Genomic DNA, 17,207 nt, shown 5'->3' with positions numbered 1-17,207 from the left:
CCCCGCTGAAGCATGGGCTTTATTATTCCACTGGCTTGAAGCCCCTACGTGGGACAGGGAGGGAGAAAAGCCCCCAAATCCAGCTGTGTGGGTTTGGAGGGCCCTCTCAGGCCCACCAGTCCCCATGGGGACTGGCTAATGGAGGGGGTGGGGGTTGAGTGTGTGGTTTCTTCCATCCAGGGCGTAGTTTTGAGAGGGTGGCACAAATCAGGCCCTCAGCCTGGTTGCAGCCTGAGTTCAGACCTCAGCTTCCTGCAGGCTCAGGCACAGGTCCTGAAGTGAAGTGACATTCATTTCACTACATCCTGTGACTGCTGCTCACTTCCTCCACGTGGTGGGGGTGTGGGGGTGTGGGGTGGGGTGAGGACAGATTAGAAGGAAAATATAGCTGCGCAGGGGACCTCTGGGGGTGGCTGGGATTTCCCAGGGGGCGGATGGGGTGGGAGGGAGGGTGCGGGAAGCTTTCGCAGGAAAAGAACAGACATGAAGAGGAGGAGGAGGCTCGGGAGGCGGCTGGAAGTCCCAGAGGTGGCGCCCACTGCGCCACAGCAGCGGGGAGGCCAAGGGAGACTTCTGCTGCCGCTGAGGCTGCTCAGAGGCAAGAGGCGGCAGAGGCGCCCTGAGGGCCCTTGCAGGGCCGTTTTCTCTGGGGTGCTGGGCTAGCGTGAGCTTGGGGCCGGTGAGGCTGGGAAGGGGAGTAGAGTCAGGGCAGCCAGGCCTGGGCCTGATGTGGCCCTGGGGCTGAGGGCCTAACCCAGGGAGAGGTGGGGTCCTGGCAGGGCCTGGGTTTGTGGGTACCCTGCCCTGCTGACCCCTCTTCTCTTCCCACACAGGTGGAGCCATTGGAAGGCCAAACCCACAGGCAGGCGGAGGCAGCATTTCACCAGAGGGCTCCGCACCCGAGGGCTCAGCACCGGCATCTATGTTTAAGTGTTAACTCTTGCTTAGAAAGACCACGATAATTCCTTTCCCAAAGCCCAGCAGCCCCCCAGCCCCGCGCAGCCCCAGCCTGCCTCCCACCGCCCAGCTGCCCGCAATGCCCTCCAGCGGCCCCGGGGACACCAGCAGCTCCGGTCCGGAGCGGGAGGAGGACCGCAAGGTGAGCAGCCTGCTCTGCCGGGGACCCGGGGAGGGGGAGGAACCTGCCCCTGGAATAGTGACAGCTCAGCTGTGTGAGCACTTCACTGCGTCCTCAGTCTTCTCAGCAACCCAGAGAGGCAGGTACTGTGAATGCCTTGTTTTGGTGGTGAGGAAACTGAGGCTTAGAGAGGTTAAATACCGGCCGCAGAATAGGACTATGAACCTGGGTAATCTGGCTCCAGAGCCCAAGCTTTTAACCACAGAGGCTCAAACCTGGGGTCTATGAATTGTGAGTTGTCGGTCTCCCAGAGAGTCCCAAAACCTGGATTCCTTTCCTCTTACTAGCTACGAGTCCTCAGTTGAGTCACTTTACCTCTCTGTTTTAGCTGCCTCTGTTTCCCCAGGGTTTTCAGTAGCCTCTGGGCAGCCAAAGACAAGACAGTCCGAGGACTATGGTAGACTTGAGTGCCAGCCTGAGGGCTTCCGCAAAGCATCCTGGCACCCTGCCTGTGCTCTGCTGGGTGATACTGCGTCAGCAGTGCCTCCCGGAGATGGGGATTTCCCTCCTTCCCCCACGCCCCGGGCTCCAAGCACACGTCACTGGTGATCCTTGATGTGGCTTCTGGCCATGGAGCTGGGGGCCTCCTTGTTCTCCGAGCCCCATGACGGGGGACCTCTGCACCCTCCTGCCCAACTCCAGGATGAGCCTTCATCAGTCAGAGAGAATGATATCAGACAGATAGGAACCCCTGCTGGATCCCAAAAGGGTGCCTGGGATGTTACCAAGCTGTGTCCACCTATAGGAAAAGCCATCCCTTTAGCCCAGCACTTGGACTCTGCTTCTCACTCTGTCAAAGGGAGTGATAAACCCACTGCTGCCCTTCCAAGGAAGCTGTTCTGGCCACGGCTCTTCCTGACACGTTGAATCTCCCTCTCGCTGCTCCCTCTCCCTGAGCAGGGAGCGGGGTGGTGATACTTAGTGGGGCCTGAGTGGGGCAAGGCAAGTTAGTGGGAGCAGCAGATTGTCCTTTGGGAACAAGGGTGGAAACCTGGGCACTAGGTGTGGGGTCCCTGAGCAGCTTTTTAGGCTAGCACCGCCCAGTCACCCCACCTGAAGACTGGAGCTCTGCTGACCACTCTGTGTGGCAACTCTGAGACCTCCTCTCTGTCTACCTCCCTCAAGCATGCTTAGCCCCTCCCAGGGCTTACTCATCCTTAGAGCATGTTTCCATTGTCTGGGTAGTTTCCATCCATTGTTCCATTTGGTCCTTGAGGACAACCTTTGAAATAAGTGAGGCAAGTAGAGATGGCCCTAGTTTACAGCTGAGGAAGCTGAGCCTAGAGGGGAGATGCCACTGTGGGACCACCTAGCTGGTCAGTGGGGGTCTAGATAAGAGCCTTTCTTACTGCCCCACCTGGTGTAGGGCCTGGAATGGACACACATGCACACACATTGGGTGTGCACAGGAAGCCCAGCCTGAACCCTGCAGAGAGCCACAGGGACTTGTGCACCCAGTCAGGCAGATGGGCAGAGCCAGCTGGGGAGGAAGCACACACCGTGGGCCCACCAGTCAGGGCTCCTGGGGGCTCTGGGTCAGTCCCCTTCTTGCTGACCCCACAGAAAGAGTGGCTAGTCCAGGTCATCCCAGGCCTTCTGCGCTTTTCCTGCCCAGGACTTAGCTTGCAGACGCAGACCCTGCAGCCACATGTGCTCTTAAGTGGCTGCTGTGGCCAGGGATAATCCCTTCCTCTCCCTGGGCAGGGGCTTCACACCTCTCTGGATCAGGGGACCCTGAGTCCCATCCGTCCACCCACCCCAGACCTGATGTCCTGTCTGATGCTGCCACAGCTCCCCGTCCTAGCACTTGCAGCTAGAGGCCAGCCTGCCCCCCAGCAGGTATGGATAGCTGTGCCATATCCTTCTGGCAACACTGGGGCTGGACTGTAGCCCCATGCTCTGTGCTGCCCTGGGCAGCAGAGCCCCTGGCCCCCACCTGTGGGGTGTGGCAGCTTATGCTCTCAATAGGACAGTTCAGGGAAGAGCACTGGACAAGGAGTCAGAGGTCCCAGGTTCCAGTCCCGAGTGTGCCGCTTACTGGAGATGTGACTTTAGGCCATCTGGGCCTGGGTTTGCTCAGCTGGAACATGGGGCTAGTAACTCTAGCTATGCCTGTTTTACAGGGTGCTTGTGGGAGTCAGATGAGGTCATGGACATGGAAGTGCCCTGCAGACAGCAAAGTCTGGTCCAATTATGAGGGATTACAATTGCTATTATTATCTACCCATAGTAACTGCTCTGGCTCAAGCGGCAACAAAAACATGCCCAGCACTAGATCCCGGTGCTGGTAGAGCGTGCACACTGCGCGTTGGTGGGGCCAGGCAGGCATGCTAAAAGATGGCAGTGACCTGGAGAGATGGGCTGGGGCACAGCTGGGTGCTTCTTCCAGCCGCCCATGTCCACAGCGTGCTTGTTGGCTCACCTGGCACACCTCTCTGGCACTTGGGCTGGTTCCACAGCTTCAGGGAGCTGCCCAGGGAGGGCAGCAGAGACACTGATGTCCACCCACACAGCACTGAAAGCCAGGCCTGGGGCAGCGGTGCTGCGGAGCTGTGGGCGGAGGACATGGGCTTGGTCTGCGGTGACCCGAGGAGTCGGGCAGAGTTGCCAGGAGCACCTGGTGCTGAGGAACAGTTTGGTGAGCCAGAGGGAAGGGCGTGACTGCCCACTGGCCGCTTCACAGCCTGGCCCTGGCTGTCCTTCCAGCCTCCTTCCCTGCCGCGGCCCCATGCACCTTACACTCCAGCCCTACCTGCTACTTCTTGGAACTGCCGTGCCTTTGTTTATGCTGTTCCCTCTGCCTGCTCTAAGGAGCCCTGGTGGCACAGTGGTTAAGAGCTCAGCTGCTAACCAAAGGTTGGCAATTCGAAACCAGCTGCTCTGTGAGAGAAAGATGTGCCTTGGAAACACCATGGGGCAGTTCTACTCTGTCCTGTAGGGTCGCTATGAGTCAGAAGAGTCAGAATCGACTCAACAGCAATGGGTTTGGTTGTTTTTTTTTTCTTTTTTTGGTTTTCTGCCTGCTATGCCCTTTCCCTAATTTTCTCTCCTTTGCTCTGGTCAAAGCCCTTGCTTCAGATTGCTTTGGATTACAGTTTGTAGCTGACTTGTCCTTTTCAAAATGTGGCTCCTGGACCAGCAGCATCAGCATCACTTATAAAGTGTTAGAAATGGCAAAAACTCAGCCTCATCCAAGACCTGCTAAATCAGAAACTCTGGGGATGGAGCCCGGCAATGTGCGTTTTAGCCAGACCTCTAGAGGATTCCGTTGAGAATTTTGAGAACCACTAATGTGAGTAACGTCTGGCTCCGTGGCTGCCCCTTTCTTCTATGTGAATTCCCAGGGCCTAGCATAGCCCTGGACACAAAGTAGGTGCTCAAGAAAATTTTTGCCCCCCAGTGTTAACTTTAGCTTTATTTTAATGTTACATAAGTATACACGCACATAAAACTAAACGTGTACCTTCTGCTTCTATGATAAAACCAAAACAAGTGTGTAAATTAAATACAGACAAAATTATAAGACTAATGAAATTCAAATGACCAACCTTAGCTTACAACAATGGGTAGTGTTGTTTTGCTGAAACTATATACCTGCTCAGAAGAGGAATGTGGCGCTGACTGCTTCAGAATGAGTTCCTTGGAATCTGGCATGTTCTTTAACCATTTATGATGACTTAGTTCTTCTGCCATCAAGAAATATTTTTTAGATAGGATAGGAAGGAAAATGAGAGTGGACAAGACCCCTCCATAGAACAACCCCAGACCCCGCTATCACGCAGGCAGTGTGCAGAGCTGTGGGTGATGGGCTGAGGCAGCCATGCTTGGGCTGGGGTTGGGCTGTGTCCCCCAGGCACCTGCCCAGCATTGCTTCTCTCTGCAGCCCCTCCCCCTGCATCCATACGGTAGGGGAGGAGGGGCGGGAGTTCGGTGGGGAGGCTGGGATGAAGCTGGCCTGAGGGCCCGAGCTCTGGGACTACGATCTGGGTGGGTAAGCGTGGCCACAGCAGGGGAAGGGGGAGCTGCCCTCTACTCCTGTGGAAGGGGGTGGGGAGGCGAGCAGTGAAGAGATCAAGAGCCTCAGTCCTGGCTCACAAAGGGGATCATGGCAGTGGGATGCCAGGCCCTGTACGAGGAGAAGGTGAGGGCTAGAGAGAGCAGGAAAGGCAATCGATAGCATCCCCAGCCTTGGGGCTGGAAGGCCTCCTCACATCACCAAATGAGAGGGAGAGCCTGGCCAGGAGTAGGCTGGACCCCAAACTTGCTGCTCCTCTCTCTCCGCTGACCTCAGAAACGTAATGGCCACGATGCGTTGAACGTTGACTGTCTGCTAGATGCTCTTTTCAGCTCTGTACATGCATTATCTTACTGAATTCTTATAATTGCTCAATAAGGTAGACACTGTTATTGTTGTACATAGGGTCACTATGAGTAGGAACCAGCTCGATGACACCTAACAATTATTTTCCTCATTCTCCCTTGTTAGGGACTAATCTGAAGCTCAGAGAGGTGAAGTCACTTGCCTGAGGTTACACCACTAGTGAGCGGTGGTCCTGGGATTTGAACCAGTTGCCTGTTCTGCTGGCTTCTGTGCTCTTCAAGCTGCCTCCTACGTGAAGGGGGCTGGGGGATGGATGGAATGGTGGCTCCTGGGCACAGTGCTCCATGTTCCTACCCACATTTTTCTTGCTGCAGTTTAAAGCATGTTGATTTAGGCTGCAAGTCAGGATGGTCAGAGAAGGACTGATGGCCTTTCTCTGTGTAACAGCTCTGGCCCTGGGTGGACGCTGGGGATGCTTGGTCTCCAGCAAGGGCTGCCGTGCACAAGCGTGTGTGTGTGATTGTGCACACACACCACAGGCACACACTCTTCCGCGCAGACACTGCTGTGGACACCCGGCTGCTTTCCTCCCTCCCTCTTTCTCTCCATCTTTCTCTAGATGTAGATGCCTTTCCAGGTGCCTAGCATATAGTAGGGCTCCTGAAGTTAGTTGGATGAACTGAGTAAACATTCCTGGGAGACCTAGTAAGGGAAGGGGATAGGAAGATACAAAGATGAGTGAGCCAGTCTACCCTCCAGAGCTCTAAGTCCAGGGAGGGAGGCCCCTCACTGGACAACTCACCCTGGTCTGTGCCCTCTCCCGCTGTGTAGTAGGAGCACAGCGTGTGCATGCGTGTGTGCGTGCGTGCGTGTTTGGTGCACATGTGCACGTGTGTGGGGTCAGTGCTGTGGCTGTGGCTCCTCCCTCCCCTTCCCTCCAAAGTCCAGCCTAGAGGCCGGCAAGCACCCATCTCCGTGGGACTTGGAGCACCTCCTGTGCTGTGGTATGCAAGCTCAAGGACATCCTTGGGTGGGGTCCCTGCCAGTGCATAGACAGGTTTGTCGCCCACCCTGGGCCCACACTACCTTTATTGCACACAGATGCCCACAAACGGTCCCTTTAGGCTGGCTCTTTGCTTTATGATAGTCACTATAGAGGTCACTTAAATAGCATCCCCCTCAGTGCATTTGAATAGCCACAGAAAAAGCAGCTTTGCCCTCGTCTCTTGCGGAACACAGCTAATAATACTAGCTAGTACAGTTTTAGCTCCACGGAGTTCATTCAGTTCTTGAGCATGTTCAGCAGATGTGTGTATAAACACTGTACACGCATGAGCTGACCAGGGCCTGTGTTTTGGCCTTCAGATTCTCTGACATTCTCTAAGTGAGACAGTATTGTATATCAAGTTCAGTTCACCTTGCAGTCAATGCAGTCTTGGGTGGGGGTCATTTGAACTCTGGAGAGGGGTGTGTGTTTGAATCTGGACTCTGCGGCTCACTAATCATCTATGTGATCTCTGAGCGGGAAGATGGCACCTTGTCAGCTCGAGGAGTTTAAGTGAGATAGTGCCTGCAAAGTGGCTAACACAGGGACCTGGCACATAGTAAGCTGATTTTAGAATTTGTTTTGGATATCTGTCTGCCTATCTATGAATCATCTACTTGCCTACCTACCTACCTCTATCTTTCCATCTATCCATCCATCTAGCCAGCCACTCACCCACCTACCTACCTCCATATCTACCTACGCATTTGTGGTTCAGATCCACTGCAGACCCCAGGATTGTGCGGCATAGGAGAAGGGCATGGAACATGTAGGTGGATATGTGAATGGTGTGAGTAGAAGGAAGGTTACTTCTCTCCAGGTGAGTGATCACACCCTGGTGAACAGAAGCAAAAGCGAGGCAAGGGTCATAAGTGGGTATGGGTGCAGTGAGACCCAACTCCTGATGGTGAGGGCGCCCTTGAGGAGCCTAGGTCAGAGGCCTCAGCTGGGCTTAAGGTTACTTAGGGTCCCTCATGCTCTAAATGGCTGGGCTTGCCCACTGAAAGTGTGGAGGCCCCCCTGCCAAGAAGGCGGGCCCACCAGGCCTAGGGAGGAAAAGGCTGATGAGCTCAGCTCTGGGAGGATGAAGAGGGCTGGTGTGGAGTGAGCTGGAGGGTGTCCCGTGATGATTGGGAAATGGGGGAGGTGCCCTTCTTCTCTGGTACCTGGGCCTGGCACGGAGGCCTGGTCATGCCCTGTAGCTGCCTCTGTGGAGAGCCACAGGGCAATTAGGGATATTACTTATAATGACACCACTTCACATTTACACAGTGTAGAAGGGCATATAAAAGGGTTTCCTTTGCATGGCAATTAGCTCACTTAACCTCATGATAACTCGGAGGCTCTTACTGTCATCATCCCCATTTTACAGACAAGGAACTGAGGCTTAGAGCTGCTGAGAAACTTGGCAGAGGCCACATGGCTACTAAGTCATTTCACCTGGATTCTTTCCCTCTGTAAAGCAAGAAAAAGCACGTCCTGGTAGTGCCTCCAGAAAGGCGGTGGGGAGATGCAGCTGTAGAGCGGGAGGGAGGCGCCTGGTGTGGGAGGGATGAGAAAGCTGTGCAGAGCCTGGGTGGGGTGCTGAAGGAACAAATGTGAGTGAGCTTGGTGTCCTCTAGCAGAGCAATAGGGCCCTCTCCACTCTGGCCGTCAGCACATTGTCAGGGACTTACTTGTTTATATTTTTGCTAATCTTTATCTAGTACACAGTAGGTGCTCAATAAATGCTGCAAACTATTTTTGAACACACCTGGTGCTGGGCCTTGAGGTGGCACTGAGACCACAGAGGTGGATACGGCTGGGCTGCAACAGGTGCTCCCCATGTCCTGGAGGGGGTTGCTGCTTAGCGGGGCTGAAGTCTGGGCAGAGTCTCCACTCTGAAAGGCAGTGAGGCCCAGCACGAGGGCAGGTTGTGGAGGAAGGACTGGACCCCTGGCCAGAGGGCCTGGAAAACAGGCACAGCCATTTTCAATCATTTAGCATTTATGTGGTGAAGCATTTCGCTGCTAACCAAAAGGTCAGCAGTTGGAATCCACTAGATGCTCCTTGGAAATCCTAGTAGGGCTCCTGTCTGTCCTGTAGGGTCGCTATGAGTTGGAATCAACTTGATGGCAACAGGTTTTATGGGTGTGCAAGTACCAGGAGCTGTGGGGACTTAGAGGGCCAGTAAGATATGGCCCCTGCCCTCCAGGAGGCTGGCCTTTTGGGAAAGATGGGAGGCTTTCACCAATAATTGTAACGTGAAGCTGACTAAGGCACCTCAGAAGAAAGGCCTGGCAATCTACCTCCGAAAAACCAGCCATTGAAAACCCCGCAGAGCTACTCTGACACGTATGGGATCCCCATGAGTTGGAGTTGACTCAATGACAGCTAGTTTAAGCAGTCAGTGAATATTTGTTGAATGTTGTCGAATAACTGAAACAAAGGGCTGGTGAGCTTCCATAGGTGACTGAGATCAGAAAAAGCAGGGCGCTTTGGGAGCTGCTTGGAGAATGAACGTCTATAGTGGCTCCTAGTACCACTGCCTGGCCACTCACGCAGTCCTCAGCCCTCTGCCCCCTTCCTGCCCATCCTTCAAGCGGCACGCTCTGTCACTTACCTCTAGCTAGAGCCACCTCTGCTGCATTGGCCTGGGCATGTCTGCATGTGCGAGTTCATGTGTGCGTGCGTGTGCAAGCGCGTGCGTGCGTGCATGTATGTGCGGTGGGCTGCGTACCCGATCCTGTGCCTGTGGCTGGTGCTCAGGCGGCCTCGGACAGAGCTCTGCCTGCTGGAGAAGCCAATTTGTTTCACTGAATTCCACAACCACAGACAGCCCCTGGGAAGCCTGCCAGCCAGCTGGCAAAGGCTGTACGTGCTTTTTGTCCCAGGGGGCTTGGGGCAAGTGGCTGGCTAGATCCAGCAAGTTCATCCCCTCGACTCAAACACCAACTTGAGACATCTGCTCAACGGATGCTGGGTCATTAGCATCCGGTTTATGTACTGAAAAGAGCACGTACCTCTAGCTGGCTTTCTCTGGCAAGGGCCTTGGGGGACATGAGTGGGGATGGGGCGGTTTATGCCTCAGCGTGGCCAGCTGAGAGTGTGTGCATATGTGTCAAGGATCAATTACAGTTCAACTCATTATCAGTTCTGTTCCCCTGTGTTCCACTTCTGCTCTGACACCAGCTGCACCCAACCCTAACCACCCAGAGCTAGGTCAGAGCCCACACGTTAAAGGACACAGTCCCCCAGGCTGTCAAGTCAGCCCGAGACCACAGACTCCAGCTGCAAGCTTGGAAGTCCGCACGACACCCTCACTTCTGACCTGCTGCCTACAAATTTGGGGTTTTCCCACTACCCCTTCAGGATGCCAACTGTAAGCTCAGGAGTCCGTAGGACCACCTCACTTCTGAACTGCTGGCTCCCACCTCTCTCTTTGATAATTCACTAGAATGACTCACAGAACTCGGGAAAGCGCTGTACTTATGATTAGAGTTTTATTATATAGCAAAAAGGATACAAATGAAGAGACATACGGGAAAAGGTCTGAGAGGATTCTCAATGCGGAGCTTCCATGTCCCAAAAAAGAATGCACTACTCTCCCATGTGCATGGATACCTTTCACCAACCAGGAAGCCCATGGAGCTTTCATGTCCAGAGCTTTTATTAGGGGTCTCATTCCATAATTCAAATTCTAGCCCCCTGCCCTGAGATGGGTTGATATATCAAGAGGTTGATATCCCATCGTGGGTCTTTCTGGCATAGTCGGCCCCCACCCAACATGAGTCATAAACTATTAGGTGTGGCCTGAAGTCCTCATCAAAGACACTTCAGTCATTGTGGAAATTCCAAGATTTCAGAGGTTTTCTCTCTGGAGCCAAGGACAAAAGACCTAATTCTTTGGCTAAAGTTAAACCCACAGTGCCTTTACCTCATCTGCCTTCATTCCTTATGATTTCACTGTGTTTGTGGGTATGTGTATGTGTACACTCGTATCAATAGAATGTGACATAGTGGCGTATGGTAACATGTTGCAGTGGAAAGACCCAGGGGCTAGGAATCCAAAAGATTTAAATTTGGGTTTTGAATGTCTCCCTTCATGGCTGTCTGATCTGTGCAAGACAGATAACCTCTCTCAGCTCTGGATTTCCCGCCTATGTAATGGAAAAAATAATACTGGCTCTGCTTTCTGTAAAGTGTGAGGATCAAATGAAATAACGTATGTGAAAATGCTTTGTTAATTACCATTCACCATATAAGTGCGAGAGATTATTATTGTCATAGGCCAGCTCATCAGAACGAGAAGTTGTATGTGGCTTAAAATAATCCATCCAGTGAGCTGTGTTAAAATGTAGGTCAAATCATAGCCTCAGAAGTTTAGAGAGAGACCCACGGTAACAACCCAATCTAACTGGCCACCACATGTGAAGGTGCTCTGAAAGCTGAGAAGATTAGGTAAACGTAAAGTGACATGTTGGAGCCTAGAAAGTACACTTTAGTCATCCTGTGCCCTGGGGTGATAGATATCAGTGTGGCACTTGAGCCTCCTGCACAGTTGCATTTATGTGGGCTTGTGAATTTGTACGTGTGCCTCTGTCTGTGTGTATTGACTCATTTATTTATTGAGCACCTACTGTGTGACTCGAGGAGCCCTGGTGGTACAAATGGTTAAGTGCTGGGCTGGTAACTAAAAGGTTGGTTAAGTGCTGGGCTTGTAACTGAACCTACCCAGTGGCTCTGTGGGAGAAACACCTGGTGATCTCCTCCTGTAAAGATTACAGCCTAGGAAGCCCTATGGGGCAGTTCTACTCTGTGACATGGGGTCACTATGAGTTGAAATCGACTCGATGGCACTCAACAACAACAACATGTGACTCACTCACCAAGTCACTCATCAAGTATTTCTCGAGTGCCTGCCCTGTGCCAGGTGCACTGTTCTAGGCATTTGGCATGCAAATATGAATACGATGCCCCCAAAATAGCTGACAGTTGCAGTGCACAGTGGTGGATGCTAGAGGAGAGAGGAGAGGAGGGATGGGAGGAGGGTGGCCCAGGGGAAGAAATCCAGAAAGGGAGGCTTGAAAAGTGAGTAAGAAAGGATTTGTTGGTCCACTCCAAGGGGAAGGGAATCCAGGCCGAAGGAATGCCCTGTGCACGGGAGGAGGGAAGCAGCCCACTTTGCACCTGGTGTGGTCTGTTGGCGCCGTGGTGGGAGGAAGGCCGGGTGGAGATGAGGTCAAGGTGGCTGGGTCAGATCCTGGGGCCTCCTTCACCTGGGCTAAGGAGCTTGGCTTGGTCTTCCAGGCCCCTGGGAGCCCCCTTGGAAAAGGTTTAAGCTCTGCAGAGTGACATAATCAGCTTTGCATCTTGGAAAGATCACTGAGCCCCAGCGTTCCTGAGTCTTTCTATAGCAGCACCAGCCAGATGTTGGGATCTGTCTGTGGCAGTGAGTGATAGCTGCATATGTATGGCCATGAGCTGGGATTTGCATGGGGATAGGGGGTAGGGTAGGGAGTGGGGGTGTACATTTGTGAATGGTCTGGTTGGAATGTGTGGAATAGGGAGGAAGTTAGCAATCCTTGAGTGACTTCCACGTGCCAACTTTCATATATATTACCTTATTTTAATTAACATTACTATAAAGATGTCATTAGCTGCTGTTGAGTCAGCCCCCAACTCATGGTGTCTCCATGTGTTACATAGTAGAACTGCTCCATAGGGTTTCCTAGGCTGTAATCTTTGTGGAAGCCGATTGACAGGTCTTTTATCTTGCGGAGCTGCTAGGTAGGTTTGAACCGCCAATCTTTTGGTTAGCAGTTGATCACAAACTGCTTGCACCAGGCAGTTTCCTTAAAGAAGGTATAACTATCCCCATTTTCTAGGTGAGCAAAGTGAAACTCAGGTTAAATAACTTGAAGTTACTAGTAAGTAAACATTTCAGCAAGCTCTGACCAAATCCAAAGCAGGGCTTCGAACCAGTTCTTACCGGTTCAGTCATAGCCGAGGAAGCAAAACTTGAACAGAACTGAATTTTTAAAATTTGGGTGAACTGGAATGATAGCCAGAATGGGAAAAACTACAGGTCAAAGCCCTGCTAGAAATCTGATCTCCTTCTTAGAAAACAAAGGCAACTTACGTGTTGCATAGCAACCAAATCTCTTGCCCCTTGGATTTTGAGCAGAGTCTGAAAAAGCGGTGCCCTGCTGAAAGATGGTGGTGGACTGTGCCACTTTGAATGTGTGTCATTCTTCACAGTCTTGGAAGTAATCCAGTCTCCAGCATCAGGCTCCTGAAATGGCTCACTACACCTCTTCTGACTCTCCCATTCCAGGGCTTTGACTGTAATTTTTCCCATTCCAATTCACCCAAACTGTAAAAATTCAGGTCTGTTCCGGTTTTGTTTCACTGGCCGTGACTGAACCAATTTGAAACCAGTTCAAAGCCCTGCTCCAAAGCCTGCCTGATTAGAATTTCTGCCTACCTCCCTGACCCCTCTTGTATCCTCCCCTCTGGAAGAACTGACTCATTCAATCCCCTTACTTGACAGATGAGGAAACCAACCTGGGCTCAGAGCTGTGCCTGCTAAATCTGCTACTGGTTTCAGCTGGTCTCAGTCACTTTGGATCATATCCTCCTCTTTCAGAGCAGAGTCATGCAGCTCATAACGTCTGTTCAGGCAGCGTCCAACTGCATGTATGTCCATGGTCCCATAAGGTTATAATAGAGTTCAGAAATCCCAATTGGTGAATGGGACGTAGCAGACATAACCAGATACAGGAAACACAACAGCTTCCTGCACGCAACACGTGTATTTCATGGCTCTTGCGTACAAAGTGATTGTGCTGCCAGGGGTATAATGGTACAGTTTATATATAACCTATATTACATATGTCTCGATAGTTATAAGTCATATAATACATATGTTATATGTATTATAAGCCATATAATACAAGTCAGGTCATATAATACATAATGTCTTGACAGTCATTGGAGCCCTGGTGTCACAGTGATTAAGCACTCAGCTGCTAACCAAAAGGTCAGCAGTTCAAATCCACCAGCCGCTCCTTGGAATTCCCATGGAGCAGTTCTGCTCCATCCTGTAGGGTCGCTATGGGTCAGAATTGACTCGACAGCAATGAGTTTGTTTGGTTTTGATTTTTGGGTAGTGGTAATAAACGCCTATGTTACTGGTATATGTAAGTACTGTGCTATACTTTCTATCATTATTTTAATGTGAACTTTCCCTACTTAGAAATAAAAAATTTACCGTATATGACAGTGTCTACTTCGACTCCTACGCAGCAGCATCCAGTGTCACGTATTGTGCGTGTTGTGCGTTTCTTGAGTGTAGTAGCGTTATCGCTCTAGTTAAGTGCCTCATGGCTCCCAAACGCAGCAAAACCAATACTAGACATAGCAGCAGCAAGAAGCAAAGGAGAAGTATTGATTTAGAAGTGAAACTAAAAAAAAAAAAAAAAAAAAATCGGTTGTTACCGAGTTGGTTCTGACTCATAGCGACCCTATAGGACAGAATAGAACTGTTCCCATAGGGTTTCCAAGGATCGGCTGGTGGATTCGAACTGCCGACCTTTTGGTTAGCAGCCAAGCTCTTAACCACTGCACACCAGGGCTCCAGAAATGAAACTAGAGGTTATTAAACAACACAAAGGTGGAAAATCGGTGAATGCTATTGCTCGCGATTTAGGCCTGTTCGCACAACATCCAAATCACATAACGTCCTGTTTCACAGAACGTATCATAGACGTTAGGTGACGCATGACTGTATTGGCAACGCCTCCTAATTCAGTTCTACTTGCAGATTTGATAAGCATATTTTAAATTCCTTTGTTTAACCCATCAACAGCAAAGATATTGAATGAAACAGGCCCCGTAACGGATGTGAGAATGAACCACTTGATACGCCTCCTCAGATGGGGCTTTTGCAGGGCACAGCCCCTGAGCCATCTGTTCATCCTTCTCAGTGTATTATTCTCCCCTAACTTGGCAGTGTGAACCTCAGGCATGCTCCGAGGAGAAAGTATCGCCATCCCCTTTGCCCTGTGATTTGTCACTGCATCAAGGAAGAACAATATGTTGGCTAAAAATGCCATGCTTTTACAAAGCTGTGTTTCAGGGCAAAATGGAGAGGGCATGGGCCAGCAGTTGCTCAGACAGACTTAGGTGCAAATCCGGACTCGGTCTCTCGTGGAGACTTGGTTCCCTCAATACAACCCAGGGCCGTGCTGTGGCGTGAGTACTGGGCCGGGGCTTGGTGCAGAGCAGCCCCTGGCCTGCATTCTCCCCACAGGCTCCCTGCAGAACAGCCATCACCCCAGCAACTGGGGAGAGGTGGCCGGGCACCAGGGGAACCCATCCCTTCCTCGTGGGGTATATTGCACTGAATTTAATTCAACAGGGCGAAAAGCATGCTAAGCACCTACTGTGGCACAGCACGCATGGTTTGAGGTGAGGAATTACAGCAAGCACTCCAGGACTGCATAGGGAAAAGGGGTTGCCTATCAGGGACCCCCAAAGGCTTTTTCCATGTGGCTGATGGAAGCCAGGCTTGTCTGTCCTAAAATGGCAAGAGTCTTTGTTTTGGGCTACAGACAGTTCAGTGCAGTGTGGGAACCATAGTTTGTTTTTGCTGATTGGGCTCTGATTGGCTTTCATATCTCTGATTAGTTCAGAATAAAAACTAGAAATCAAATTAATTTCTCTGTAGTAACTGCATTTTTGTTAAAGAAACAGTTCAAAGCATGGAATTCATGGGCAGTAAGACATCAATCATGGAGTCCCTGGGTGGCGCAGTAGGTTAAGTGCTTGACTACTGTCTTAGGCTGGGTTCTCTAGAGAAGCAAAACCAGTGAAGTGTATAAATACATATATAGAGAGAGACTTATATCAAGGAAATGGCTCACACTGTTGTAAGAGGCTGCAATGTCTCAAGTCTGTGGGTCAGGCTGGAGGCCTCTCCTGATTCACATAGCCACAGGGGCTGGCAAACCCAAGACTGGCAGGTCAGAGAGCAGGGCTCTTGCCCACAGACTGCAAAGATTGATGAATCCCCAAGATTGGCAGGAAAGACCGCAGATAAACTGGTAGCTGAAGTCCCAAGAACAAGAGGTCAGACAAATGGGAGCCAGCTGCAGGATCCAGAGTGAATAAAAGCCTACGAGCCTTGCCAGAAAGTCCACTTATATTCGATGGAGGTCACATACCCAAGGAAACTGTCTTTAAACTGATTGTACAGCAAATCCCATCATGGAAGTGATCACATTATATCAAATCTCATCGTGGAAGTGATCACATCATCATATGACTGCCAAATTACATCATAACTGCCAAACCACTGAGAATCATGGCCGAGCCAAGTTGACATACAACCTTAAGGATCACAACTACTAACCGAAAATGTAATGGTTCAGACTCACCCAGAGATGCCTTGGAAGAAAGGCCTGGCCATCTGATTCTGAAAGGTCACAGCTGTAAAAACCGTATGGAGTGCAGTTCTTCTGCAACACCTGAGGTTACCATGAGTTGGAATCGACTCGACAGCAACTGGAAAAGGACATCTATCAAGGGTGCTAGGTTGTACACCCTTATTTTGAGCCTCCCCTGGGTCTGGCCTAGAGCTATCCAGAGCAAGTGTAGGAGTGGATAGTCCTCCAGCTGCCAGGGAATAAATAAGCCTTGGGTGGCGCAACAGTTTGCCCCTGGCTACTCACTGAAAGCTTGGTAGTTCACTTCCACCCAGCAGCACTGCTGAAGAAAGGCCTGACAATCAACTTACTGTAAGATTGTTGTTGTTATGTGCTATTGAGTCAATTCCAACTCTTAGCGACCCTATGAGTATAACTTCACCGTTGGGTTTCCGAGGCTGTAATCTTTATAGGGGTAGATCACCAGGTCTTTTTTCCCATGGAACGACCAGTGGATTGGAACCCCTGACCTTTCAGTTAGCAACTGAGCACTTAGTCATTTTGCCACCAGGGCTCCATTGAAACTTATAGCAATAAATACCTACATTAAAAAAAGAAAGATGTCAAATTAACATCCTAACTTGACAACTCCAGGAGCTAGAAAGAGAAGGGCAAACTAAGCTTTAACCTACCAGAAGAAAGAAAATAACAAAGATCAGAGCATAAATAAATACAATTGAAAACAGAAAAACAATAGAGAGAATCAATAAAACCAGAAATTGGTCCTTGGAAAAGATCAATAAAATTGACAAATCTTTAGGTAGACTGACAAAGATGTAAATAACAAAAATAAAAAATGAAAGAGACATTACAACTGACCCAAATAGAAGTAAAGAGAATTATGACAGAATTTTTTTTATTGTTGTAGTTTAAATGAAGTTTACATTTCCCATACAAAAATTTATACATACATTGTTTTGTGACCCTAATTGCTCTCCCCATACTGTGACAGCACACTCCTCCTTTCCACCCCTGATTCCTCATCTCACTTCCGGACAGAAGCTGCCCATTTAGTCTCTTGTATCTACTTGAGCTGAGAGGCACATTCCTCACGAGTATCACTTTATGTCTCACAGGCCAGTTCAATCCCTGTCTGAAGAGTTGGCCTCAGAAATTGTTTTATTTCTGGGCTGATAGAGAATCCAGGGGCTATGCTTTCTGGGGTTCCTCCAGTCTCAGTCAGACCATTAAGTCTGGTCTTCTTACTAGAATTTGAGTTCTGCACCCCACCTTTCT

General features: G+C 50.5%; 1 protein-coding gene across 1 annotated transcript in view; it reads left to right on the top strand.

The window, feature by feature from the left end:
• The first annotated feature begins 938 nt into the window (after positions 1–938).
• The window catches only part of DNMT3A (DNA methyltransferase 3 alpha), a 93,514-nt gene continuing 77,245 nt past the window's right edge, over positions 939–17,207 (top strand). The window contains exon 1 of the mRNA XM_004377572.3: positions 939–1,099. Within this exon, the coding sequence (XP_004377629.1) occupies positions 1,037–1,099 (63 nt within the window). The 5' untranslated portion in view covers positions 939–1,036. The remainder of the gene's footprint in view (positions 1,100–17,207) is intronic.

Source organism: Trichechus manatus, unplaced genomic scaffold (assembly GCF_000243295.1).
Source record: "Trichechus manatus latirostris isolate Lorelei unplaced genomic scaffold, TriManLat1.0 scaffold00052, whole genome shotgun sequence".
Lineage (NCBI taxonomy): Eukaryota > Metazoa > Chordata > Mammalia > Sirenia > Trichechidae > Trichechus > Trichechus manatus.
This window is presented reverse-complemented; position numbering and strand designations above follow the sequence as displayed.